Source organism: Lonchura striata, chromosome 35 (assembly GCF_050655825.1).
Source record: "Lonchura striata isolate lonStrDom1 chromosome 35, ASM5065582v1, whole genome shotgun sequence".
NCBI classification, from domain to species: domain Eukaryota; kingdom Metazoa; phylum Chordata; class Aves; order Passeriformes; family Estrildidae; genus Lonchura; species Lonchura striata.
This window is the reverse complement of record NC_140737.1, coordinates 2,157,806-2,184,218: the sequence shown is the minus strand read 5'-3', so window position 1 is coordinate 2,184,218 and position 26,413 is coordinate 2,157,806. Positions and strand designations below refer to the sequence as shown.

General features: G+C 52.2%; 1 protein-coding gene across 2 annotated transcripts in view; it reads right to left on the bottom strand.

Moving 5' to 3' along the window:
- The window catches only part of LOC144247634 (uncharacterized), a 748,886-nt gene that overhangs the window by 717,474 nt on the left and 4,999 nt on the right, over window positions 1-26,413 (bottom strand). The window contains exon 2 of one of the 2 annotated variants that reach the window (XM_085565290.1): window positions 20,403-21,416. In XM_085565290.1, the coding sequence (XP_085421416.1) occupies window positions 20,413-21,405 (993 nt within the window). In that variant the 5' untranslated portion in view covers window positions 21,406-21,416 and the 3' untranslated portion in view covers window positions 20,403-20,412. Of the gene's footprint in view, window positions 1-19,093; window positions 21,417-26,413 lie in introns of those variants that run through there. The other variant, XM_085565289.1, reaches the window with a different exon arrangement.

The window sequence follows — 26,413 nt, the reverse complement described above, 5'->3', positions numbered from 1 at the left end:
TCCTCAGGGCTCTGCCTGCACACAGGCCCAGGAGAAGTTTTCCTCGTGGGAAGGAAAGAATGGAAAAGCCTGAGCAGGTTTCCTGAACAACAAACCCTGTTGTAGTGCGGCAATGCGCTCCCGTCGCCGCGATACCCCGAGCAGTGCCGTGCTGGGCTGCGAGAGGGAAGAGAACGGGCGGCCGCTCCCCCTGCGAAGCTCTGCAGTCCCAGTCGGTGGTGTGGGAACAGATGGAGGCGACACGGGACTTGGGGGTGAACAGGATGATTTTATTCAGTGAGCCCCAAGACCCCTCGGGAGCGGGAGCAGAGGTTTTATACAAGAATTCAGGGAGACGGGTGTAGGAACAGCAACCAATGAGGGAACAGCAGGGGAGGAGTTTAGGGCAGAACTAACATATCACAAACCTATCAGGGGGAGCAGGGAAGTGAAATAACACAAAATAAGCAATAGGGTTTTGAGTCTCACTAAACAGACAGGGAATGCTCTGGAAGCAGAGGAGGGGGCTAGGATGAATGACAGGGAAGGTTCCAGGGAAAGGGGCAGGGAAAGGGAGGATTGACAACTTGGAGATGAGGGGGTTAGGGGAGAGCTAGGGAAGACTGACAACTGGGGAGAGGCGGAGATTAGGGATGGGGGCGGGGGGGGAAACAGATATTGAACAAAAATCAAATAAAGACATACCACCGCAAAACCCCACTCAGGAGCCACCTGCTCAGTACAGGCTGCCTGGAATTGTGTCACCTTTCTACAAGGGACAGTGTGGCCAGAAATGATCTCTGGAAGCAGAAATCTCTGAGTCTCCCAGCTGAATTCTCTGTCCCTGCCCTTTCCCTGGACCTCTGTTGCAGATGGAAGCTGCTGCCGCCATCCTCACCTTTAACCTATTTCTAGAATGCAAGCAGATATTCCCAGCTGTGTTAAGCAGGATTTCCTCAATGTTTCTATAAATCTTTTGTGTCCCCCATGGAACGAAGGGGACATTTTGGCACTGAGGGAGTGACATGGAAGCAAGGAGTCAATTGTGACCCTGGGGTCCCATGGAACCAAGGGGCCATGGTGACACAGCAGGGCCACGTGGATCCAGTGGCCCATTGTGACACTGTGGATCCAAGGAGACCATGGAGACACCCCCAGAACCTCATGGAATCAAGGAGTCCACCCAGCGGGGCTGCATGGAGCCAATGGTCCATGGTGACACTGCCCATCCAAGGAGGCCATTTGGACACTGCAAAAGCTCATGGAGCGAGGTGGCCATTGTGACACTGAAGAACTTCATGACACCAAATATCCATGGGGGACACAGCAGGGTATCATGGAACCCAGGAACTGCTGATGGCAGTGCAGAAACTCCTGGAACCAGGGGCTGTTGTGGCACTGCAGAACCAACACAGCTGCTGCACCTTGTCCCCTGCCCTGCACAGCTCCTTGGGAGGCACAGCAGGAGCAGCACCCTGAGAGCCTCAGGAATGCCCCTCTGGGATCCATGGCACACGCTCTCAGGGTCCAGTTCCCAGCCAGAAAAAGATGTTCCTGGCCTTGAAGGCAAAGCTCTTAAGAAAGGGCCAAAAGCCAAGTGGAGCAAGATCCTACAGGGACATTTCACTGCCAGCCTTCATAACTTCACCCATGGTTGTTGTAGCTCATGGATTGGGAATGAAATCAGGGCAGGGTCTTTGGTGAGAGCTTCCCTGGGTCAAAGGAGACACTGAGAGAGAAACAGAGAAGGCAAAGGAAGGCAGGAGAGAAAGGAGGTGTTTTAATTTGGAAAGACAGGTGTCTTCTAAGGAAGGCAGGAGCCTCCCCTGAAATTTAAAAATGTAGACTCTTTCTGAATTGTTATAAATTTGAAATTAAGGGGGCTCTCAGGTAAAAATATGGAAGCAGGAATGACTGTTTTTTATTAGGGAAGAAAATTAAAAGATAAAATAAACAATGCAGTGAACTAAAACAACACTGACAGAGTCAGAATAAAACCTGACACCCTGTTGGACAGGGTGTCAGCCACAGTCCAATTGGAATTGTGGCTGCAGTCCTCCAGGAGTGTCAGGTGTGGTTCTGTTGGAGAAGTGATCCTGTAGGAATGGGAGTCTTCCTCTGAAGAGGAAGAGGAAGAGGCAGCTGTTCCTCTGGGAAAATCCAGCCCAGAAAAGTTGTGTTGGTGGGCCAGAATCTCAAGACTAGATGCAGGTAGGAATGCTTGGCTCCTCCCTCCGGGTGGAACATCTCACAATGGGATGTTACAGTTCTTATCAGTCATGCAGTGACATTCAATAGCCCATTATCAGCAGATGTCTCCCCTGAGGGAGGATTGATTGTGGAAGAGATAAGGGAAAACTGCCCACTTAACACAGGACAACTGCTATACAGATGGCAAAAAGAACACATCTTGCTTTTCAGTCAGGGACAGGAGGTCACAAAATCAGCTGAGAAGGCGGCACTCTGAAAAGCAAACCAGAGCTGACAGAAAAGGAATGGGACAGAAATCAATAATTCTGATCGTTTTATTTATTATCAAAATAAACGACACCCACCGGTCCCCACGCAATCCTGATCCCACACCCTCATATCACACCCTTATATCTCACTTCTCCCGATCTCCTTCCAACCCCATCTCATCGTGGAGGCTGAGGAATTGAGCAATTTTGGCATGGGACTGAGGTGGGAACCAGCCATTTTGAGATGGGATTGAGTCATTTTGGGGTAAGATTGAGGGGTTTTGAGTGGGATTGAGTCATTTTGAGGTGACAGATAAATCCACCTTGGATTTTGGAGTGCAAAGATATGGAGAATACTCCCATATATCCCCCAAGAACCCACAAATCCTCCAGAATATGTTCCCAAACAGTAAATTCCACCTCAAATACCTCTAAAATGGTGGGACTTCTGACATCTCTGGTCAATACTCTTTTTAGTAATTTTTCAGGTGTTTTTAAGTGATAAAGACAAATCAGAAGAAAATTAGGTCCAAACCAAAACTAGAGACACCTTGAGCATCCCCTGGGCACTGGACAAAACAAACTCAGCAGAAATCAAATTTAACCCTCCATAAAATGCCTTGAGGAAGATTTGCTCTTCCCACATGTCACTTCTGATGGAAACACAAACAAATCCCAAACATTAATAGACCAACAACAGAAGCAATTCTGTGGTAATTCCAAATTTCATCAGTTTCTGCACAGCTGGCAGGTTCCAAAAAAAGAAATATGGAAATTTGACCCAATACAGATTATTAAAAGGAAGGGAAAGGTCTGTGTAGCTGTCACAAAGGTGACAGGGATGAAGAAAATAATGATTCTCCCCCCAGACATGTGAATTCAGAAGTTATTTGGGAATAACTTGAGCTGGGCTTCTTGTAGGACTTTAGTAGCCTTGTGTTTTCTCACCTTGGGTGTGAATGATCCTTGTCAGTCTCGCTGGTATCATTTGGTTCCTTTCCTCCAGTGATTTTAACAGACTTTTCAAAGAAGGAAAACAAAATATTTTCTTTACACTGGCCACCCACAACTTCCACTTTTCTCATAAGGTCTCCTAAAAGTTGCTCAGAGGAAGCTGCATCCAAGTTTCCAAGAGTTCCTTGGGAAAGAGGCAGAACCTCCGCGAGGAGGAAACCAGGCTGTTGTCAAAGGAGCTTGGGGTCCGACAACAGTGCCCTGAACTCACTGTGCAAAATAATATTGCACTCTGGTTAATAAAATTGTTAGAGAGATGCCCCTGCCCCAATTCAGGTGCTAAGGTGACCAAATCCTAAGTGGATTTTATTGAACAGTAAATGTGAGGTAGAGAGACATGGAAAGAAAAAGAAAAGGGGGGAGAGCAAGGGAGTGACAAGGACAGAGATCTCCCCTGGGGCAGGGCAAGTGTGACATTGTCCCCTGTGTGCGTGGCCTCCCCAGGGTGGGGGTTTTACACCTGAGCCAGTTTGGGTAAGGGGGGTGGTGTTCACCCCCCACCCCGAGCAGGGATTGCCTCACTGTTTCAGGTTACAGTGTCAGATGTAACCAAAAGTGTTTTCAGTCCCCATCTCCATAAACTGTTATCAACAGGTGGGGCAGTGTTCTTTATCTCTTCCATGGCTCAGCCCTGATAACGCCCTCCAGGGGCCATCTTCTGTTAATGGGCCATTGAGTGTCACTGCAGGACTGATAAAATTACATCATCCCATTGTGGGATGCTCCGCCCAGGGGGAGGAACCAAGCATTCCTACCTGGATATAATCTCACCCTTGCAACACCACAACCACCTTGCCTACTGCATTCCTAGAGGACAAGAGCTCCATAACCACCACTGGACTTTCCGAGCAAGACCATACTGTTCTACAGGATCACTGCTTTGACAGAATCACGTTGATCACTCCAGCCGGACTGCAGTCACCATTTCATCAGACTGCTACCACCACCCTGACCAACGGGGTGTCCGGTTACATCCTGACTCTGTGAGTTTAAACCAGTGTTTCTCTATTATTGCCGTGATCTTAATTTTCTTATTCAATTGTCATTCTGGCTTAGACTCTCCCCCTGGTTTGCTTTGAAGCCAGTACAAAACTCACTGTGCTCATCACTTGTTTTCCTCCCAAAACAGGATTTCCCATACCCAAACGTTCACCAGATAGAGAAGGTTGCAAGGAAGAGGAACATGCCCTGGGACACCGAGGCAGGTGAGGAGGAAGTCAGTGCCCCTTTTCCCCCTCTCTCCTGCTCCATCTCCCAGCCTGGCCCCCAGCTGCAGGACAGTCCCGCTGCCGGTGCCCTCCTGCTGGAGATGCACTGGGGGGATCTCCTTGCCCTTCCCTGTGGCACGGAGGCAAATCCCACCTACTCCTTGTCATTTCCTCCCCCAGAGCAGGAGCTGAGGATGGAGACCAGGAAGGACAAATCCCTGCAGCAGAACCTCATGGAAGAGGCCGTTTTGAGCAACTCCACAGCGCAGGAATCCAACAGGGAGGAAAATCCCTGGAGGTCTCACAGGAGGAGGGGCTGCAAGCCCAGCCCAGGATGCTCTGAGGAGGAAAGACCCACTCTGGGCCAGGAAGGTGGGCAGAGCTTCAGCCAGAGCTTGGAGCTGGTGGTCCCTGAGAAGCTTCCTGATGGGCAGAAGCCCTACAAGTGCTTGGAGTGTGGGAAGAGCTTCAGGGAGAGCAAGAGTCTGAAACGCCACCTGATGATCCACACTGGGGAATGGGCCTACGAGTGTGGGGAGTGTGGAAAGGGATTCAGCTCCAACTCTCACCTTGTCAGCCACCAACACATCCACACCGGGGAATGGCCCTACGAGTGTGGGGAATGTGGGAAGGGCTTCAGACGGAGCTCCGACCTCATCATTCACCAACGCATCCACACTGGGGAGAGGCCCTACGAGTGTCCTGAGTGTCAGAAGAGGTTTCACAGCAGCTCTGGTCTCCTCAGACACCAGTGGATTCACGTGGATGAGAGGCCCTTCCGCTGCCCTGACTGCAGGAAGGGCTTCAAGCGCAACTCCACCCTCATCACACACCAGCGCATCCACACCGGGGAGAGGCTCTACATGTGCCCCACTTGTGGGAAGATGTTTAACAGCAGCTCAGATCTCCTCCAGCATGAGCGGATTCACTCCGAGGAGAGGCATTTCCTCTGCCCTGACTGTGGCAAGGGCTTCAAGCAAAAGTCCAATCTTGTCAGCCACCAACGCATCCACACTGGGGAGAGGCCCTACGAGTGTCCCCAGTGTGGGAAAAGCTTCACCTGGAGCTCTGGCTTGACCAAACACCAACGGAGGCACCGGTAAGGGAAATCCTGAAAGTTCCCCAGCTGCAGGAAGAGCTTTGTGCACTGCTCCAGCTTCATCCCCCATTAAAAAACCCACATTGGGAAGAGCCTTGGTGATCCATGTTCCCTGTGATCCATGCTGGGAAGACACCTGTCCCTTTTCCTGCCCCTACCAATGGCCTGATATGGGATTGAAGGGCATGAGGGTCTGGCCATGGCCCTGTCACTGCATTCACTCCCACCTCAGGTCATTGCCAGGGGCAGGAAAGGGACTCTCTCTCTCTTTCCCTGAGGAGACGGGTGTCCTTTCCATGCAGGAGGAAACATGTGGCCAGGAAGATACAATTGATGGTGATGTAGCTTTCCCTGTAAGTAGTTTTTCTTATCCCTTCTGTTGTCAATTTTTTTTCTGTTTCTGTTTGTTCCTTATCTCATTGCTGTTCCCAGTAAATTGTTCTTATCCCAGCTAGGGATCTTTACCTTTTTTCCTTCAATGGAAGGTGGGAGGGCAACGAGCACCAGCCGGGTTTTAGCGAGAGCAGGAAATTGGGGAATCCCATTCCTGAACCCCGGCCCCTGGAAATGGAGCATCCCAGCTTGTGCCAGCCCTGGTGGCCATGGCAGCAGCCTTGGGAGCGGGTCCCTGGCTGGGGCTGAGGGAACCTCTTCACTCTGGTGCCCAGGGACAGGAGTGGAGGGAGCGGCTGCAACTGAGTCGGGGCAGGCTTAGGTTGGATCTCAGGAAAAGGTTTTTGCCCAGAGGCTGCTGGGGCACTGCCCAGGCTCCCCAGGGAAGGGTCACAGCTCCAGGGCTCTCTGAGCTCCAGCAGTGTTTGGACAGCGCTGCCAGGCCCAGGCTGGCAGTGTTGGGGTGTCCTGTGCAGGGCCAGCAGTTGGTCTCCATGAAGCTGCCCAGGGACTGACCATAGCAACAGGGGCTGGGGATGGTTGCCATGGAAACTGACCATAGCAACAGGGGTTGGGGATGGTTGCCATGGAAACTGACCATAGCAACAGGGTTTCCTGGTGATGGTTGCCTTCTAAGGATGAGATTTGTCACTGGACCTCAGAGGGGTTCCATGGGGACTTTCCAAGAGTCTCCAGGCTGTTCAAGAGCTGGAATGTCACACACAAAGACAGGGGCTCCATGGAGCCATCCCAACCATTTCTGGGGATGGCAAAGAGCCGTGTGGTCAGAGGCAGTCACAGCCATTCCATGGTGACATCCCAGGGCACCTTGGCCTGCAAAGGCACCGATCTGTCACAGGCACTCACGGGGGCTCCACAGTGACATCCCCAGGCTGCCAAAGAGCCAGGATGTCACAGGTACTCACAGGGGTTCCTGTCATGGGCAGAGTGGGATCTTCAGGCAAAAGCTTTATTTCATTATTGGAGAAACTCCTGCTGAGTCATGAGATGGAGACACACAGCAGCCACCATGGGTTCTAAAACCCCTGCAGGGCCCCCAGACTTCTAAAATTCCTTTTAAGAGAGGAGACTGGGAGTGACTGGATCCAATCCCGGCCCCAGAATTTGTCAAAGGTTTATGTATAAACTATTGGACAGGTAGAATTGAACAATTTGTCAATGCAATTTTTCCTACAGGATTAATGATGGAATACCAGATATATTTATATAAATACAATCTGATCATGATTAGACAATAAGCTCTTAACCAGAGTTATTTACTCCACAGTCCAGAATCTATAACAATTATAGGATATTCTGCTCTAGGAAGCAATTTTGAAGTCAGCAGGGCCTTGCTGGAGTGGTTTGAGCCCATTGCAGGCAGAGCCTCCTGCTCCAGCAGGAACTGCCTTTCCTGTGCCAGGAGCAGGGCAGGTCCCGCTGCAGGAACAGCCCCAGGCCAGCCCCAGCACAGGGAAGGCCTCGGGCACAAGGGCAGAGTGCCATGCTGGGAGCTGTGCCAGGGACAGCCCGAGGCACCAAAGGCACCTTGGCAGCAGCAGCTGCTTGCAGGGCATGGCCAGAAGCCTCCCTTGGCACCTGGCCTGGTGGCCAGCGCTGCAGAGCTGCTGCCTCAGGGCTCATTTCTGGCTGGGCTCTGAAAAGCCACTTCTGCTCCAGGACCCTGACTGGGAAGCCATTCGCCCAGCACCTTGGGGACAAGATATTAATGACAAAACTCTTCATGCCAGCAGATGTTGGAGGGTGCCACGGGAGACAAGACTCATGATATCATGATCATCAAGTCTCAGTTTATTGTGACAGATTACATAGTTTATATATGTTTGTTAATTAGCTCATACATATTGCAAAAGTTGAGCTCATGATTGGTTGCTATGTGACTTGTACTATTATCTTAAAACTCTGCTTGTGATTGCTACTTGCCTGTCCAGCTGGCCTTGCAGTTAGAACAGCTTAGCACTTCTTTGTTCTTCTCTATCTATTTCTACATACCAAGCAGTTTCAATATCCTGCTTTCTGCACACCATCTGCTCTTCAGGGTCATGCGAACTTTGCAGCAGTCACGTAGCCCTCCCTACTTGGATTAATTTTACAGTATCATGTCCCCTGCTGTACAACCATTCTTCTGCCAAGCTCTCTTCATCTCCCCCGTTTTCTTTTTGTATAAGAAGATGTGCATTCAGCATTTTCTGCAAAAGCTGTTGTATCAGGCCTTGTAAGCAAGTAAACACACAGGGCAAAACAAGCAAAAGTATTATAATTATGCTTAGAACTATTATGCTGTATTTGATAATGTCTCTTAACCATGGTCCGATCCCCAATCCCTTCAGCCAGCATTCTAGACCCAATCCGTCCTCCACCTTTAATTGTTGAGTTAGCTCAGTCAATTTTCGTATTTGCTTATGGATAGATGTAGAGTGATCAGATAAGTTCATGCAGCACATTCCTTCAAATTTTTTACAACTATGACCTTGGGCTAGAAGAAGTAAATTAGTGGCAGCTGCTCTGTTTTGCAGAACTGCATGACAGATACTACCTATATTTGTGGCAAGCTCACTTAATATTTTAGATGGAATACTAATTTATTTTTCTGTCCAGTAGGCTAGGATTTTTAATTGTGTGAGAGCTTGCACTGAAGTAACTCGTGGGGTGAAAAATGAGGTTAGTATTACAGAAGTGCACCCCACTTCATATTTCTCATGTTTTTGATTGTTCTGTTTAATATGAAAGGAACAAACTTAATTCTAAAGACAAACTATATTTATGATAAACTTAATGTTATGCTTTTGATTATCTAATTGATTGTATATTATTATCTATAAAAACTCAAAGACAGAGATTACAAACTCAATACTAAAATTCTATCAGATGACATTTTCTCAACTCTTTGTTCTCAGAGACATTTTTGGTAATTAAATCATTACTAACATTTCTATCTTTATACAGTGATTTTTATCTATATCATATTTGAAATAACATTGATTCACATAATGTTCATCCTTCTTGGTATCTTGGAAAACACTCGGTACTGCTGTACTTTTTCATTACGTCTTCTGACTCTTGTAAGAAATTGGGAAGATGCTGTTGAAATTTTTGCTGTAGTGTTGCGATCCTGCCACCGGCGGCGCTGCTGCTCTCGGCGTTGTCGCTGCCATGGCAACCAGGACTGTGCCGCCATCTCCGCCGCCATTGCTGGGCGCTGCGGGGAGATGAGGGGCGGCGCCGCCTCGCTCCCGTCCTTGTTGTGTCACCTTGTGGATGGGAGAAGAGACACCCCCGCCACGGCCGCGCCCCGCCTGCTCCGGCTCCAGCGCGGCCGAGCCCCAGGAACGCCCCTCTCCCCCCTTGCGCTGCTGCTCGGCAGCAAGGAGCCTTCCGTCTCTCGGCTGATGTCCGCTCCGCCCCGGGCTCGCCTCCGGCTCGGTGCTGGCCGGCCCCGCTCTGTCTGGCCCTGCGCCTGCAGCTCCGCGCTGCCGCTTCTGCGCTCCGCCCGGGCGGCTGGCCGGTGCTCACCGCCGCAGCCCGCTGCCTTAGTTCTGCCAACCTCCAACCTCCGCGGGTTGCTGCGCTCGCTTTTCTTCGGCAAGGCAGCACTCCCGCTCCAGCTCCCGGCCCCGGCCACGTCCACACCCGCCGTTTGGGTTCCTCGTGAACGCCGAGGTCTTCACTGCTCCAGCGGACTCTCACAAACAAACAACAATGCGAAAAGTATTTTTCCTCCGTTGGAAACGGCCCAATTTGGAGTCTGGAGACTTTTACTCTGTTCTACCTGATTCCTGTTCACAAAAAGTGAATTTGGGATCCCAGTCCCGTTGCCATAAAGCAATTTGGATCTCAATTTCCAGCACCTCAATGCTACTAGTGTCTATGGGAGGTACAGGCATTTCAGGAGCAGAGATGGGAACGGGAAAATTTGTGAGAACCGGAGGGTTTGGCTCACTGGAGAGAAGCGAGGATTTACATTCCTTATTTTTCTCCAGAGCTGTCCGTATCACTTCCACCGCCCTCTTTTCTGCCTGACACATTAACAATTCGTTATCAACCACTCTCCAAAGTTTACTCATTTTCTTGCCCGGTTTATCCTCATCTAACACTAATTCCCACAACTTATCCCTATATCTTCTCCATTCTGAAAGTTTATGAACACTATGGGGGTTAACGAAAAAGCCGTAAGACTCAGCATGATGCAATAGCGAGGGGAGATCCTTATCTAAGTCAATCCCCCTAATCTACCTTTTTCTAAGAGAAGCACTAAATAAATCATATGCTGCTTGCCTTTCCATGATTACGTCGGTACCGTTGCTGGCTCCTTCAGGCTTCGGCAGCACGTATCGGCTGAGCCCGCTGCTGCGGTCACTCAGGGCGCGGAGCAGAGAGTATCGGCTCTTTCGCCATCCTTCCAGCTGCAGGACCCGAACCCCAACGCAGCACCTCTCTCGCCTTAGGCTCGGATCAGGTCCCTGCTTTCGGGAGCCAGTTGTTAGAGGGAATGCCGCGGGAGACAAGACTCATGATATCATGATCATCAAGTCTCAGTTTATTGTGACAGATTACACAGTTTATATATGTTCGTTAATTAGCTCGTACATATTGCAAAAGCCAAGCTCATGATTGGTTGCTATGTGACTTGTACTATTATCTTAAAAGTATCTTTATGATCGATACATGCCTGTCCAGCTGGCCTTGCAGTTAGAACAGCTTAGTACTCCTTTGTTCTTCTCTATCTACTTCTACATACCAAGCAGTTTCAATATCCTGCTTTCTGCACACCATCTACTCTTCAGGGCCATGAGAACTTTGCAGCAGTCACACCTGAGAACCAAAATGATTTTGTGAAAAATACATGTTATATGGCTCTGTGCAGATAGTTACTATATGTATTATGTTATATTGATTAGCTGTGCTGTATTAACATTTTAACAGTATGGTAAATGTAGCTTTGTAGATAAAATGAAGCTTTAGTAGTTAAAAGAGAAAATATGCATGCAAGGGTTTACGAAATGAGAACACCTAAATTCGCTCTAGGAACACTTAAATTCTCCAGACAAGAGGAATTTATGGTCTTCTTACTAGAAGAATCTAATTTCTTCAGGCCATGCTCAGACTGGAGGATGCCGTGGGGATTAAAAAAAACAGTTGACATACAAAAGACAGAGTTTCTTGTTGAAATAGAATGTATGCATAACCATGAAGGATATATGAATATGCAACAGTGTATTTTTTTAGGGGTGATTCCTTTATTCACAAGATATGCTTGTTGTGGCTTAAGTGCCCAAGAGACCATCCAGACATATGTAAGTCTTTGTTTTTATTGTCTTGCAATTGTCCTAACTCTAAATTTTTATTAGTTTAATTGTATTCCTACTTTTATAACCATTTTACTAGTATTAAACTTCTAACATTTTAAAAACCAAGTGATTGGCGTTTCTCACAAATTCCTATCAGGAGACAGAGAACCCATTTAGCATTTCAATGCCATAATTAGCTTACAATCTGTCCTCGGAATAAGAAACAACCAGACAGCTCCAGCTCCTGACCTTCCTGCCGACCAAGCCACTAAAATGAGGAACAAAACATTTCACCAGGGGATGGGATCAGATTATCTGTTGGCAGAAAAAAACAGAAGTTTGTGGAAAACTAACTTACTCAAACTGATGTAGGCAAAGAGATGACAAGAGAAAACTGCTAAAAAAGATAACAAAGGAAATAGGAGAGCAGTTTATGTATTGCTCCAAACATGGAAAGGATGGAAATGAAAGACGGTTCCCCGGCTCCCCAGCAGACCAGGGGTTAAACGAATGCTGCTTCTCCTCTTCTGTGCTGCAGCAACTCTCATCTTTTTACCATGCTCCACACCTTGGCAGTGCAGCTCATCCAGCAGCTGAGCCAGGGCATGCAGGTGGCAGCCAGGCCTCCTGATCCACAAACGGCTACAAAAGGACAGGGAATGAGGGCACCGAGAATAATCCCAAAACCAAAGAGGACCCGGGAAGAACAAAACAGAGTCAAGGAGTGAATCTGCCTAGAAATAGGGCCAGGCACTTGTAGAGAAGGGGAGAAACCATCAGTTCCAATAAATGTTACAAATTGACCCAGACAGCTGCTCATAGTCCCGCCACATTCCCGAACTTCGAGGAGAAGAACAAAGACTTAACAGAGCCATGAATATCGGCTGTTCTACAAAAGGAGGGTGCACATTAACGAGGACAGGCTCCAGGCGCATCGGGAAGTCGGAACCTTCCAAGGAACTCAGCCGGTGGGCAAAGGCAGAGGGAGATGCGGCCGGAAAAATGAGGATAAAAAGGAGGCTGCGGGCTACAAGCACGGCAGAGAGCGCACGGCAAATGCCCCACGGCCTCTGCCCCTGCTCGGCAATAAAGTCACTTTGACAGGACTCCTCGCTCTCCGCCGGGCACACAAACCTCCGGCGACGGGAATTTCCCCGCCCGCTGCCGGCCGCGGGGCAGCCCCTCTGTCCTACCCACAGCAGCCGGGCCGAGCCAGCGCTGCTCCGGCAGCGGCTCCTGCCCGGCCCCGGCGGGAAGGAGACCGCGGGCAGCCGCTCCCGCAGCGCCCTCAGCCCGGGGCCGGCACGGGCCGGACACGGCACCGGCGAGCCGCCGGAGCCCCCTGCCGCCCCCTCCGCCCGCAGCCGGCCCCGAGCCCCCGCAGAGCCCAGCGCGGCTCCCACCTGCGCCGGGGCCGCCTCCGAGCTCCGCCGCCGCCGCCTCACCGCGCTCCGGCCGCTGCCGCCGCTGCCGCCGCTGCCGGGCCCGCACAGCCGCTCGGCCAATGGCGGCGCTGCGCGGCCACGGCCGCCCTCAGCCCGCCGCCGGGGCCGCGCCGCGCCCCGCTCCCACCAATCAGCGCGCCGCAACCGCGACTGACGGCACCGGCGGCCAATGGCAGCGAGCTCGGGGCGGGCTCTGCGCACGGCCCCGCCTCGCCCCGCGCTCTCGGCGCCCCCGGGCTGCGTGAGGGGAAAGCCGGAGATGAGGAACAGCCCCGGCACGGGCCCGGGCCGAGCCGGGATTGAGCTGCCCACACAAACAAACTTCTCCGCGCCTCCCGCCACGGCTTTCCCGGCCCTGCGCCTCCCGTGCCTCCGCCTCTGCGGGAAGCCCAGGAGCCTCACTTCTGCCCCTCTTTAGCGCATCAGTGCTTCGCTTTGATTTCCCCCGAAAAGGGAAACCTGCCCGAAGCCCTGTGGGTGGGTGGGGCAGGGGAGAGATTTCTGTCAGAAAACTCCAAAGACTCGGAGCAGGAGAAGGAGAAGTCAGTGCAGAGCCTTAAATGCAGCTTTCCCCACGCCTCCCTGCTCCCAGCTGCACCTCCTCCCCCGGCAGGGCAGGAGACAGGGAATGGGGCCATGCTCAGCTCATCCCCCGGGGCTTCTCCCTCTGCTCAGGGACAGGAGTCGTTCCCTGCTGCACCCTGCGCTCTCTCCCGGCCGAGACTTCTCCAGGAACTTCTCGGAGCGGAGTCCATCCCCTGGGCACAGCCCCCTCCGAGTGCTGCAGCGTGGGTCACTGTGCCACGGGCTCAGTCCTGCCAGGACAGGCTGCTCCAGCGGGGCCCCTCTGCCCGCGGGCTCACAGCCTCCTCTCAGGCATCGCCGAGCTCCAGCCCGGCTCCTCCAGGGGCTGCAGGGGATCTCTGCATCCCCATGGACCTGCATGGGGATCTCTGCATCCCCATGGACCTGCAGGGGATCTCTGCATCCCCAGGGACCTGCAGGGGATCTCTGCATCCCCATGGACCTGCAGGGGGATTGTGGCAGTCCAGGGCGTCGCTTTGGCTGCCCTGAAGTCCTGGGTCCCTGGCAGGGGTCAGGAACCCCTCTGTACAGACCCCCCATAGACACTGTCTCTGATCTCTGTCCATGGAAAAGAGTTTTCAATCTTACAGGATGAATTACAAGCTCTGTTTGATATAAGTAATAAGAAAGTATGGCACGTGTGCAAAAGTAAAATTTTAGGATTCTCGATAAGTGGCCCAAAGGGGACAAGATGGAAGAAATTGCATGTGTCTTGTCCTTTTTCTTCTTCATGCCCTCCATGTTTCACTGTAGTTTTGGCATTTTTCTGTTGGTTTAGGCTGGGGACACACTGTTCAACGTAGGTGACAAATATTGGCACATTATTGTAAATATAGCACAGGTAGTTTCTGGTATTTAATGTTTGTAACATCCCACTGAGGACAGAGCCCCACACGCTGCCTTGCAGGACAGAGCTGCGGCAGGGCAGCAGAACATGTTAGAGATAAACAGAATAAACAACCTTGAAACCAGCACAGACGATTTATTACTTCTTCTTTGGCAGCAGGGCTGACAGAGACTTCCTACAATCTTGGAACCATCAATACCACAGATTCCAACAGGGGATCTCTGCATCCCCATGGATCTGCAGGAGGATTTCTGCAGCCCTACTGTAATATATGTTATGGAATTATTCGTGCTTACGTAAAGTGTACAGGTAATAAGTTGTGCTTGTATAAAAATATTCTCAAAGTTATAAAAGACCACAAGCTGCAGCCGGGGAAAGATTGCAAAACCACAGATGGCAGCAGAAAGAAAGTCCTAATACACAAAAGAAAATTTCCACCAGAACCGGCAGAATTTCGCACAAAGAGCTGGGCATTTTGCACAGAACCGCCGGAATCGCACACAAATATTCGGGAATTTCGCGCAGACCCGCCCGGACGGCGAATCCCGGAGCCGCCCGCAGCGCGCCCCGCATGGCGGGGGCGGGTCCCGCCCCTCGCAGCCCTCACCTGCCGCCCAGGTGAGCTGGTGCGGCTCGGCCGAGGTGTTTTGTGCCACTGCGGGAAGGCGTTCTCGCAGCGCAGCGCGAGCGGCGCCTGAACCTGCACCTGGGCCCGCGGCCTTCACCTGCGCGCAGCGCCGCGAGCGCTTCGGGATGAAACAGCGCTGCCGAGACATGGAACCCACCCCGGGCTGCGGCCCTGCACCCGCAGCACCTGCGAGCGCACCTTCGTGTGGAGGGACGGCTTCGTCAGGCACCGGGACACCTGTGCGGGGACAGCTGGCACACCTGAGTGACACCTGGATGACACATGGCACACCTGAGTGACACCTGAGTGACACCTGAGTGACCCCTGAGCGACACCTGGCACACTTAAGTGACACCTGAGTGACACCTGGCACACCTGAGTGACACCTGAGTGACACATGGCACACCTGAGTGACACCTGGGTGACACCTGAGCGACACCTGGCACACCTGACACCTGAGTGACACCTGAGTGACACCTGGCACACCTGAGTGACACCTGGGTGACACATGGTACACCTGAGTGACACCTGAGTGACACCTGAGTGACCCCTGAGCAACACCTGAGCCACATCTGAGTGACACCTGAGTGACACCTGAGCCACATCTGAGTGACACCTGGCACACCTGGACACAGGTACATCACACCTCAGTAACACCTGAGTAACACCTGGGTGACACCTGGGCACAGGTAATGTTACAGCTAGGGACGGATGTCACACCTTGGCACAGGTGATGTCACACCTGGGTGGGTGCAGGGACACAGAGCCACCTGTGCAGGGACACGGTGATGTCACGTGCGTGACATTATCACATCTGGGGGATGAGACACCTGGGGACGGGGGGGAACATCACAGCTGGTGAGGTGACATCACACCTGGTGGATTTAGTGACATCACACCTGGTGGAGTGACATCACACCTGGTGGAGTTGGTGACATCACACCTGGTGGGCTGGAGAGGTGACAGGGGAGGGGACAGGTGGGCACGAGCAGTGATGTCACGCCCAGATGAGCCTGGAGGTCACACATCTGGATGATGTCACAGCTGGGCAGGAGGGGTGTGTGGACAGGTGATGTCATGGCCAGGTGAGCTGGTGATGTCACACCTGGGTGGGGGGGAGGTCATAACCAGGTGACACCACACCTGAGTGGAGAGGTGATGTCACACCTGGGTAGGTGGGTGATGTCATAACCAGGTGACATCACACCTGGATAACCAGGTCCCACCCACACCTGGGCACCTGGAACCCTCACACCTGCTTTCCTCTCACCTAGATCCCTCATACCTGAGTCCCAGCCCACCCAGATGTTGGGGTGCCTGCCCACCTGGATCACCAGTTCCCAGAACACCTGGGCATCTGCACCCCGCCCAGACACACCTGGATCCACCCAGGACACCGGGATCCCTCCAAAAAACACCTGGAGCCATGGAGGAACACCTGGAACTGCCCCCAGGATACCTGAGACCCCTCCCAGGCACACCTGGATGCCTCCTGAACACAGCAGGAACCCCCAGGCACACCTGGATTCCCCCAAAAAACACCTGGGACACGCCCAAAACCACCTGGAAATGCCTCAGGGACACCTGGATCACCCCTGGGACATCTGAACCTCCCTCAAGGACACCTGGATCCCCCCAAAAACCACCTGGGCCCACCCAAAACCCACTTGGACCCACCCAGGAACACCAGGGACCCCCCAAACTCATTTGGACCCCCCCCAAAGCCCACCTAGAACCCCCTAAAAATCCCACCTGGCCCCTCCCCCGTGACATCACAGGTGTGGTCCTGCTCCCCCACTAGCCTGGGTTTGAAATTTTGGGTCGATTTGTGGCGATTCTTGGTTTCCATTGATAAAACTATCTACTATGGGGCGGGGCCAAGGTTGATTCGGGGCGGGGCCTCAGGGGGGGCGGGCCCAGAACGCGGAGCTGGGAATGGGGAGGGGCGGGGCCTGAGGGGGCGGGGCGCTCGGTGGGCGTGTCCAGCAGCGAGGGGCGGGGCTAAAACACGGGGCGGGGCCCAAGGGGGCGGGGTCAGTGTCTGGGGGTTCGTCCTGCCCCCACCCACCCCCCCAAATTCCCCCAGACCCTCCCTCACCGCCCCTCCCCCACCCATGGGACACACCCCGAAACCTCCCCAGCCCCTCCCCCCTCGGTCCCCCGGAGCTGTTTTCACCTGGGAACCCCCAAATCTTTGGGAATTCTCACCTGGGACACCCTAAAGCTCACCTGCACCCCTCCAAAATCTCCTCAGGACCCTGCAAACCTCACCTGGGACCCCCAAACCTCACCTGGAACCCCCCAAACTCTCACCTGAGACCCCCAAACTTCTCCTGGGACCCCCAGACCTCACCTGGGCAGCTGGGAAACCACAAATCATTGGGAATTCTCCTCTGGGACCCTCCAAACCCTCACCTGGGACCCCCTAAAGCTCACCTAGGACTTCCCCAAAATCTCCTCAGGACTCCCCAAAAGCGGCCAAAGGTGGGGCGGGGCCGGGGCGATGATGTCACCTCTTCCTGTTTTCCCTCCCCAGCCATGTTCCCGCGTGTCCCCAAGTGTCCCCGGCCGTGTCCCCTCCCCGGAGTGTCCCCAGCAGCCATGGAGCCCCACGAGGTGCGACAATCCCGGCTTGGGGGCGGGAGGGGACTGGGGGCACACGGGTGGCAGAGGGACAGAGGCGTGGCAGGAGGGGACAGTGGGGACACGGGGGGGGGGCAGAGGGGTGGAGGGGACTGAAGGTGGCAGGAGGGAACAGGGAGGGACAGTGGGGGATGAGGGGGTGGCAAAGGGACAGAGGGGACAGCAGAGCCCTCCAGGGAGGGGACAATGGAACCCTGGGAGGGCACAGGGGCCACTGTAGGAGGCCACAAGTGCCACCAGGTCCCTGACACCTCCCTTGTCCCCTCCCAAGCTGTCCCCCCACCAGCTGCTGGAGGCGATGGTGGCCGTGGTGGCCACACTGGGCAAGCTGGTGGCCACCCTGAGAGAACTGATGGCCACCGTGGCCAGGCCGCACAGGGACGTGCTGCTGGCCGTGTCCCCAGAGTTCCTGCGCGTGGCTGTGGGGACCTTGATCTTTCACCTCCAGGACGCCCTGCGCCACTACCGTGTCCCCTACCTGTGCCACCGCCCTGTCCCCTCCCTGGGCCACCGCCCTGTCCCCTCCCTGGGCTGGACCCTGGCCCACCTCGGGGACACCCCAGGGACCACCTGGGCCGATGTGAGAGCCCTGGCCAGTGCCTGGCAGTGTGTCCTGGACAGGCTCATGGACAGCTGGGCCCGGCTGGCCAAGGGGGCCACCAAGCTCTGCGACGCCTGCAGGGATGCGGCCATCAGGAGCGGACAGCGGCTGGAGCTGCACCTGGGGCTGCTGGGGGACTTGGTGTCCGCGTGTGACGAAGCCACCGCGTTCCCCCGGGAGCTGCAGCGCCGGCTCGGGGACATCGAGGCTGCCCTGGAGGGGACAATGGAGGTGTCCCCTGATTTCCGTGCAGCCTTGGTGGCCACAGTGACCGAGGCTGAGCAGCTGTGGGAGGCCAGTGCCCGCCTGGCCACGCGTCACCTGCTGGGGACACTTGGGGACATCAACACCCTCTTCTTCTGTCCCTCTCCTGGCCACGGTGGCCGCGTGGTGGCCGAGCAGTGCCAAAGAGCCATGGAGGACATCCCGAGGCTGCTGTGCACAGAGCAACATCACCACTGGGCTGTCATCAGGCCGGTGTCACCTCTGCAGAGACTCGGGGACATCCTGATGGCACTTTGGGAGCACTTGGGGACACTTTGGGAAGGCGTGTGGCGACGCTGGTGGGGGCAGGGGGGTGAACGAGCCTCCCCTCAGTGCCCTGCAGGAGACCCGGCTGGGATTTGGGGGCCGGGGGGTCCCCAGGCAGCCCCCGCTGCTGAGCACTGACCCTGCCCAGGGGGGTGCCAGGACCCCCTAAAAACCGCACCCGCACCCCCTTCAGTGCCCCCGAACCCCCTCGAGCCCTGACCCCCCCCCTCACCAGGCACTGGGACGAGTGGAGACCCCCCCTCGGTTTTCTGGTGGTCGAGATGACCCTGAGATTGTGAAAAGTCCTTTTCTCCCAGCCCACGCGGGCAGAGAAGGAGTCGAGATGTGGAGCTTTGCTTCTCAGGGCCGTTTATTTTCCCTTGTCTCTAACACGCTTTGTCTGCTCTGCTGAGCTCTGTCTGGCAGCTCGGTCTGTGGCAGCCTCCCTGCCCTCAGGGCGCTGTTTACCTTTTACACTAAAAACTACCTGTACTGTGTTTACATTAACGTGCCAATATCTATAATTTATGTTGGAGAGTGAATAGAATAGTGTCATCATCTCAGCAAGACATGGAGGGCAAGAAGAAGGAGCAGAAAGTCAGGACACGCCCAAATCCCTCCATCTTCTTCCCTTAAACCCCGTATTGTAAAACCCTAAAATTTTACTTTTCCACCCTGTGTTAATTCACCTACCACGCTACTCAAACCCTTGTACCTTGTAATTCCTCATACAAAGTTGGCAATTTTCTCCAGGGGCTAAAACCAAAGCCACTGTTGTTCTTGACACCGTGCCAAGGTCTCTGAGCCGCCTGCCAGGGTCTCGAGCCATCCTGGCAGCCAGAGGAATGTTCTGGATTACGACACCTCAAAATTACGGAGCAGTGGGAGCCCCCCGGGAACTGCCCCCCCCTCACCAAGCACCGGGATAGGGACCGAACCCCCCTTGAACCCTGGGAACCCCCCAGGCACCGGGACAACCCCGGCAGCAAAACCCCCGTGCACCGGGACAGGGACCAGGCCCCCCTCGTGCTCCGACCCCCCCAAGCGCTGGACCCGGACCCCCCTTTGTGCCCCCCACCCATCACAGAGGTTCCACCCCCTCCCATTTGACCCCCCAGAGCTGTGGGACCCCCAGAAACAGTGCTGGGACTGGGGCAGACCCCAAGCGCTGGGGGGGGCACGGGGGGTTCATCAGCACCAGGGGAGTCCCTTAGGGCTTGGTCTTTTCCCTCCCACCCACCCCCCCGTTATCTCCCAGGACCCCCTGTTATCATCAGGGTCTCCCCCAATTTAGTGAGATCCCCCCATTACCTGCTTCCCCTCTTCACCGATCCCCCCCAAAGCACTGGGACCCCCCGAGCCATGAGCCCCCCCCCCCAGTGCACCAGAACCCCCCACTCACCACTCCCACCCCCCATCCATGGGAACCCACCCAAATCACAGCAGCACAAGGAGAAGAAGCCAAAACCTTCCCCACACCCAACAGGGATCACCAGGACCACGGATAAGCAGGGCTCTGCCCAACGGGGGTCACTGGGGATCATCCAGCCCTGATCCTCCCATGGGGGATGGAGCTGCAGCAGCACACCAAGCTCTTCCCTCGCTCTCTTCCCTCACTCCAAGTTCTTCCCTCACTCTCTTCCCTCACTCGGGGCACTCACAGGGCTTCCCTTAGTGGTGCCTTCGTTGGTGTGTGGTCAAGGTTGAGCACATGGAGAAGCTCTTCCCACACTTCCCACATTTGTAGGGCCTCTGCCTGGTGTGGATGCGCTGGTGCATGGCGAGGTGGGAGTTTCGCTTAAAGCCCTTCCCGCAGTCGGGGCAGCGGTAGGGCCTCTCCTCTGTGTGAATCCGCTCATGTACGAGGAGATGGGAGCTGGTCTGAAACCTCTTCCCACACTGGGGACACTCGTAGGGCCTCTCCCTGGTGTGGATGCGCTGGTGTCTTCTCAGGGAAGAGCTCCACCCAAAGCTCTTCCCACATTCCAAGCACTCATAGGGCCGTACCCCAGTGTGGAGCACCTGGTGCACCATCAGGCCAGACATGTCTTTGAAGTTCTTCCCACATTTCCCACACTCGTAGGGCCTCTCCCCGGTGTGGATGCGCCGGTGCACAGTGAGGCTGGAGTTGTGCTTGAAGCCCTTCCCGCAGTCGGGGCAGTGGTAGGGCCTCTCCTCTGTGTGACTCCGCTCATGTCTGAGGAAATCGGAGCTGGTGTGAAACCTCTTCCCACACTGGGGACACTCGTAGGGCCTCTCTCCGGTGTGGAAGTGCCGGTGCCAGATGAGGTGGGAGTTGTGCTTGAAGCCCTTCCCGCAGTCGGGGCAGCGGAAGGGCCTCTCCTCTGTGTGACTTCGCTCGTGTCTGAGGAGATTGGAGCTGCTCTGAAACCCCTTCCCACACTTCCCACACTCGTAGGGCCTCTCCCCAGTGTGGATCCTCTGGTGCTGGATCAGGCCTGCGCTCCGGCTGAAACCCTTCCCACATTCCAAGCACTTGTGGGGCTTCTCCCTGCCATGAGGCTTCTCCACCAGCTCCGAGCTCCGCCTGGATCTCCGCCTGCCTTCCTGGCTCAGGGGGGCTCTTTCCTCCCCACAGCTCCCTGGGCTGGGTTTGCAGCTCCTCCTCCTGCAGCATCTCCGGGGCTTTTGCTCCTCCTCCATCCAGCCACGCCCTGGAAATGACAAATCCTGGTTTGAGGGAAAAACAAGAGGAGAGCACCTTGGACTGGAGGTTCCTCCTTGCCCAAGTTGATCTCAGGAAGTCATTGGGAATCTTATGTTTGTAAGAACCTCCAAAACACCAAGATTCTGCCCAAAAATCCCACAAACTTCAAAACACAAATCAAAAACTCCCCAAACATCACAAGTCAGCAAAAATCTCCTCCAAAAGATAAAGATTCAGCTCCCATATAAAACCAAAGCACCAACATTTAGCCCAAGAAAGCTCAGCAATACCAAGATTCACCCCATGAAAATTGTGCATCCCCCTCCACAGTCACCTGCTCCATGTGGGGGGAGCAGCGCTCCTGGGGCTGGGGGGAGGCTGCAGACACAGGGAGGGGTGGAACCTTCTGCTGCTTCCTCTTTCTGCTCCTCCTCCTCCTGTGTCTCTCCTCTTCCACAGATTCCTCTTCCTCCTGCTATTCCTCCTTCTCCTGCACAATCCCACTCTCTCCTGCCACCTGCATCGTTTGACCATTCTGTTCCTCAAGGCTGCTTCTCCTTCCCTTCTCCTCCTGCCCCCAGCCCCAGCACCCACTGCCGGCTCCCTCTTCCCCCCACACCCACAGCATCCCAGCGCAGGGGCAGGGATGGAGCTGGGGCAGGTCGGGCTGGGGCAGCGCTGGGCTCTCGGCCGCTCCCGCCCGCACTCGGTCCCCACTGCAGCCGCTCCCGCCAGGACAGCGCGGGGGGGCCCGGCCTTGGCGCTGCCCCACTCCCACCTCCCCAAATTCCCCTCGCGGGGCCATGGGGCCGAGGGGGGGGCGCAGGTGGGGTCCAGGTGGGGAAAGCTGAGATAACTTTAAGAGTGGGTCCCCAAGAAGAAGAATTGGAATTTGTGGTAGACACAGGGGCAGAAAGAACCTTTATGTTAAATATTCCAAAAGGTTATAGTGTAAGCAAAGATACTGTAAAAGTAACAGGAGCAAAAGGAGAGAGTTTCACAGTACCCGTTATTAAAAATGTGGCAATAGAGGGAGAAACTAGATTTTGGATGAGGGATGTTTTCTTGGTCCCAGGGGCAGGTAGCAATTTACTGGGACAAGATTTACAAGTGAAATTAGGAATAGGGGTTGTTCCAGAAGATGGGAAGATGACAGCTAGACTTTTAAAACTAGGCCAGGAGGATGGAAGAAGAATTAACAAGGAAGTTTGGGCTGGGGAGGGAAATAGGGGAAGATTAAATATTGACCCCATAAAGATTACAATTGAGGAAAAAAAAATTGTCCCATACGTGTACGGCAGTATCCTGTATCTTTAGAAGGACGGGAATGTTTAAAGCCAGTAATAGAAGGACTAATAAAGGATGGGACATTAGAACCTTGTATGTCTCCCCATAATACCCCAATACTCCCAGTAAAGAAGCCTGATGGGAGCTATAGACTGGTACAAGCCTTAAGGGAGGTTAACAAAAGAACTCAGACCCGCTATCCAGTGGTACCAAATCCTTACACTCTTTTAAGTAAAGTTCCTCCCCAGCATCAGTGGTTTAGTGTAGTGGACCTTAAAGATGCCTTTTGGGCTTGCCCATTGGCCCAGGAGAGCAAGTTATCTTTGCTTTTGAATGGAAGGACCCACTAACTGGGAGAAAACAGCAATTAAGATGGACAAAACTACCACAGGGCTTTACAGAATCCTCAAACTTATTTGGACAAGCTTTAGAAACAATAGTACAAACTTTCTCCACTCCCCCTGGAATGCAAGTTATCTAATGCATAGATGATCTTTTACTTTCTGGGGAAGCTGAAGCTGAAGTTAGAGAGGCTACTATAAAGCTTTTGAATTTTCGTGGGGAAAAGGGATTAAAGGTATCAAAAGGGAAGCTGCAATTTGTAGAATCAGAGGTAAAATATCTTGGACACTTGATTAGGAAGGGTAGTTGAAAGCTCAACCCAGAATGAAACACAGGGATTCTATCCCTTCCCCCTCCCCCTTCAAAGGGGGAAATCAGAAAGCTACTCAGATTATTGGGATATTATAAATTGTGGATTGAAGGATATACACAGGCAGTAAAATTTTTGAATAAAAAAATTGACAGAGGGAGATTATATAAAATGGACCAAAAAGGATAATGAAAAACTAAGAAAAAAGAAGTTAAAACTAGCCCCAATATCAACTTTAAGCATACCTGCACTAGCAAAACCCTTTCATCTGTATGTAAATGAAGAAAGGGGGGTAGCTCATAGGGTTTTGTTTCAAGAGTGGGGAGGAGTAAAGAGACCCGTGGCTTATTTATCAAAGATGTTGGGATCCAGAAAATCAAGGCTGGCCAGTGTGTATTCAAGCTACAGCAGCTTTTGCAATCCTGGTAGAGGAAAGTCATAAACTGACTTTTGGAGGTAAATTAATTTTGTGCTAAATTTCTTCCAATTTGCATTGTGATTTTTATCTTGAAAGACATAACTTACTGTACTCTAGGATTGAAAAACTAGTTTACAGCTGTGACATGGCAAAACCTGCTATTAATTTGAGTCAATGCAGGCTGTTCAATCAAGTGTTCTCAGTGTGTAAAGTTAAACTAAAGGTAACACCATCTCCTTGGTAGGTCAATGAGAAACATTTTTCCTTCCAACCAGTCCTTTTTCAAGTACCCAAATGTATTTTGCTTTCTTAGTCTTTTTGTTTTGTTTGTTTGCTAGTTTTTCTGGAAGTGCTAACTACTTGCAGTGTATCTAGAACAGCAATTAAAAATGTGCATAAAAAACATTTGTAAAAAACATAGGGCTCATTTTTTCCCAGAATGGGAGGTGGCTACATATAGAAAAGGGAACCTACAAAGCTAGATGAAGAAAAATTTCAGTATCTTCTAATGTAAACTGTTAATTTGTTAGTTTCAGCATCACAGTGGGTGTGTGACACAGACATATGAAAAAGATGGTGAGGGAGATCTCTGTTTACTACAGTTTCCTATTTCTTTGATGAGTTAGAGAGCTATGAAGCAACTGTGATTCCTTGTGTGGATTACCCAGGCCTGCAGGGAGGGCTTGGCCATGGTTCCCTCTGTGCTGCAGGCAGCCCTGCAGCGTGGCAGCAGTGGCTTGCCTCTGGTGAGTTTGCAGGCAGGGTGCTCCAGCACTGCAGTGCTCAGGGGCAGTTTCCTACTTTGACATCAAAGCTTAAATTCAGGAGTGCCTCTTCCCATCCAGTTATTGTTTGTACTGTAGAAACCTCTTTAGACAGTGTTTCCTGGCAGTCAAAAAGAGAGTATTGCAGAGATAAATTCCTTACTTGCCATCTCCCCCAGTGTATCCACATTTTGTCTATTCCCTCTTCAAATTATAGATTGGTAAAACTCATGCTCTGTGTCCTCAGATGCCCTTCCCAAATCAAACCTTGGCTTCTTTGCAAATTATATTGCATCAACAAGGATTGCCTTAAATTTTTTAGTGCAGGCAAGGTCACTTTGGAAGTAAGTTGTTGTTTACCTTGTTCCTACAACCCTTCCAAGCTTGTGAATGGAAAATTGTGACAGCAAAATAAGTCTTTAGTTTTAGCACTGTCAGCTGTGGGTAGCTGGTAGCCCTTGGTGGAGGGTGCTGTGAATTACAGGCCTGCAGAATACATTCAACAAAAGTAATTAAATTTGTAAGGAAGTTGGAAAAGGAGGGAGAGGTGATTGGCAGACTCACCTCTCCAGGATGTAGGACTAATGTTAGAAAGTGGACTGATATTGGAATGTGGATGTTGAAATGTGAAGAGAGAAAAAGAGAGTGAAAGAGAGAGAAAGGAAAAGATAAAGCGAGAGAGAGAGGGAGAGCGAAATACACCCCAAAGTCCCCATACCGTCGATATTTGTAAATTCTCCCCCATTCCTGCTAGACAGAGTCACAACAAGGGGAGGGGAGTGATGAAGGACAGAGTCAAAACCAAAGCTGTGAAAAACAGGGAGATCGGGACCACCGATAGAGATAAGATCAAAGAGAGATAGCTGACTCCCACAAAGTGGTTTATTTTTTTAAACAAGACTTCTTTTTTTTCCTTCTGATTTTTGTTATTAAGAAAAGGAGGCTTTTGTTCTGAAGAATGGGTCTGTAAGACTAAAACAGTTAGATGTTGCCTAAAAAGCAAAAAACCAAGAGATGTGATACATCTTGTGTTAAATTTGGGCTAGTCTTTTTTTATTTAACTAATTATAGCTCACAGGAAGAAGAATTGGCCTCTGCAGCAATTAGCAGAGCTGGATACAAGAAGAAGAAGCAGCTATAGAAAAAGTTTTTAGTTAAACCCAGAAAGTTTTGAAGAAAACTAATGGTAAAAGTTAATGCAGAATTGTTTTTCTTTTAACACTGTGCGATTGAGAAGTCCTTTCCAGGTACTACTAAAGCAGCAATCCCAACCATGGAAAGAGGGTGAATTCATGACAGCAAAATAAAAGAATTTGTGAAGAAACGTGAGGAATGGACTATCACATCTAAACCGGGTGATACCAAATTGACTTTCAACCAGGACTGGGTGGTAATGGTTTGGGAAGACCCACATGATCCAAGGCAGGTACAAAGAATAACACCTAACTGAGAAATAAGGCAAAGCTTGCATCACTGGTTCTAAGCCCTGCCTGAATAAGCCCTGAGACGCCTCCGACACCTCCTTGGCAGAGGAACACTGCCACTTCAAACAGGAGGATCGGGAGTGTTTGAGTCAAAGAGTTCTTATAGTCTGGCCTTAGCCTGTGACTTGTACAGGCAAGAAGGGAAATTACCATTAATACTATGCTGTATACTTTATTTGATTCATCCCCACATTGGGCATGGCAGCTGGGTTATAAGTGAATGTTTAAATTATGAGAATAATTGGCATTGTGGTTCACAAAATCTATGTTCTCGTTGCAAGAAGTATTGAGTACTGAATCAATCCCCTATACAGAAAGACCTCAAAAATTGAAGTAAAAAATTGGTTTTGCAGATGGGAATTATCAGTGCCTGTGGACTGAGAGATACCTGAGGAATGA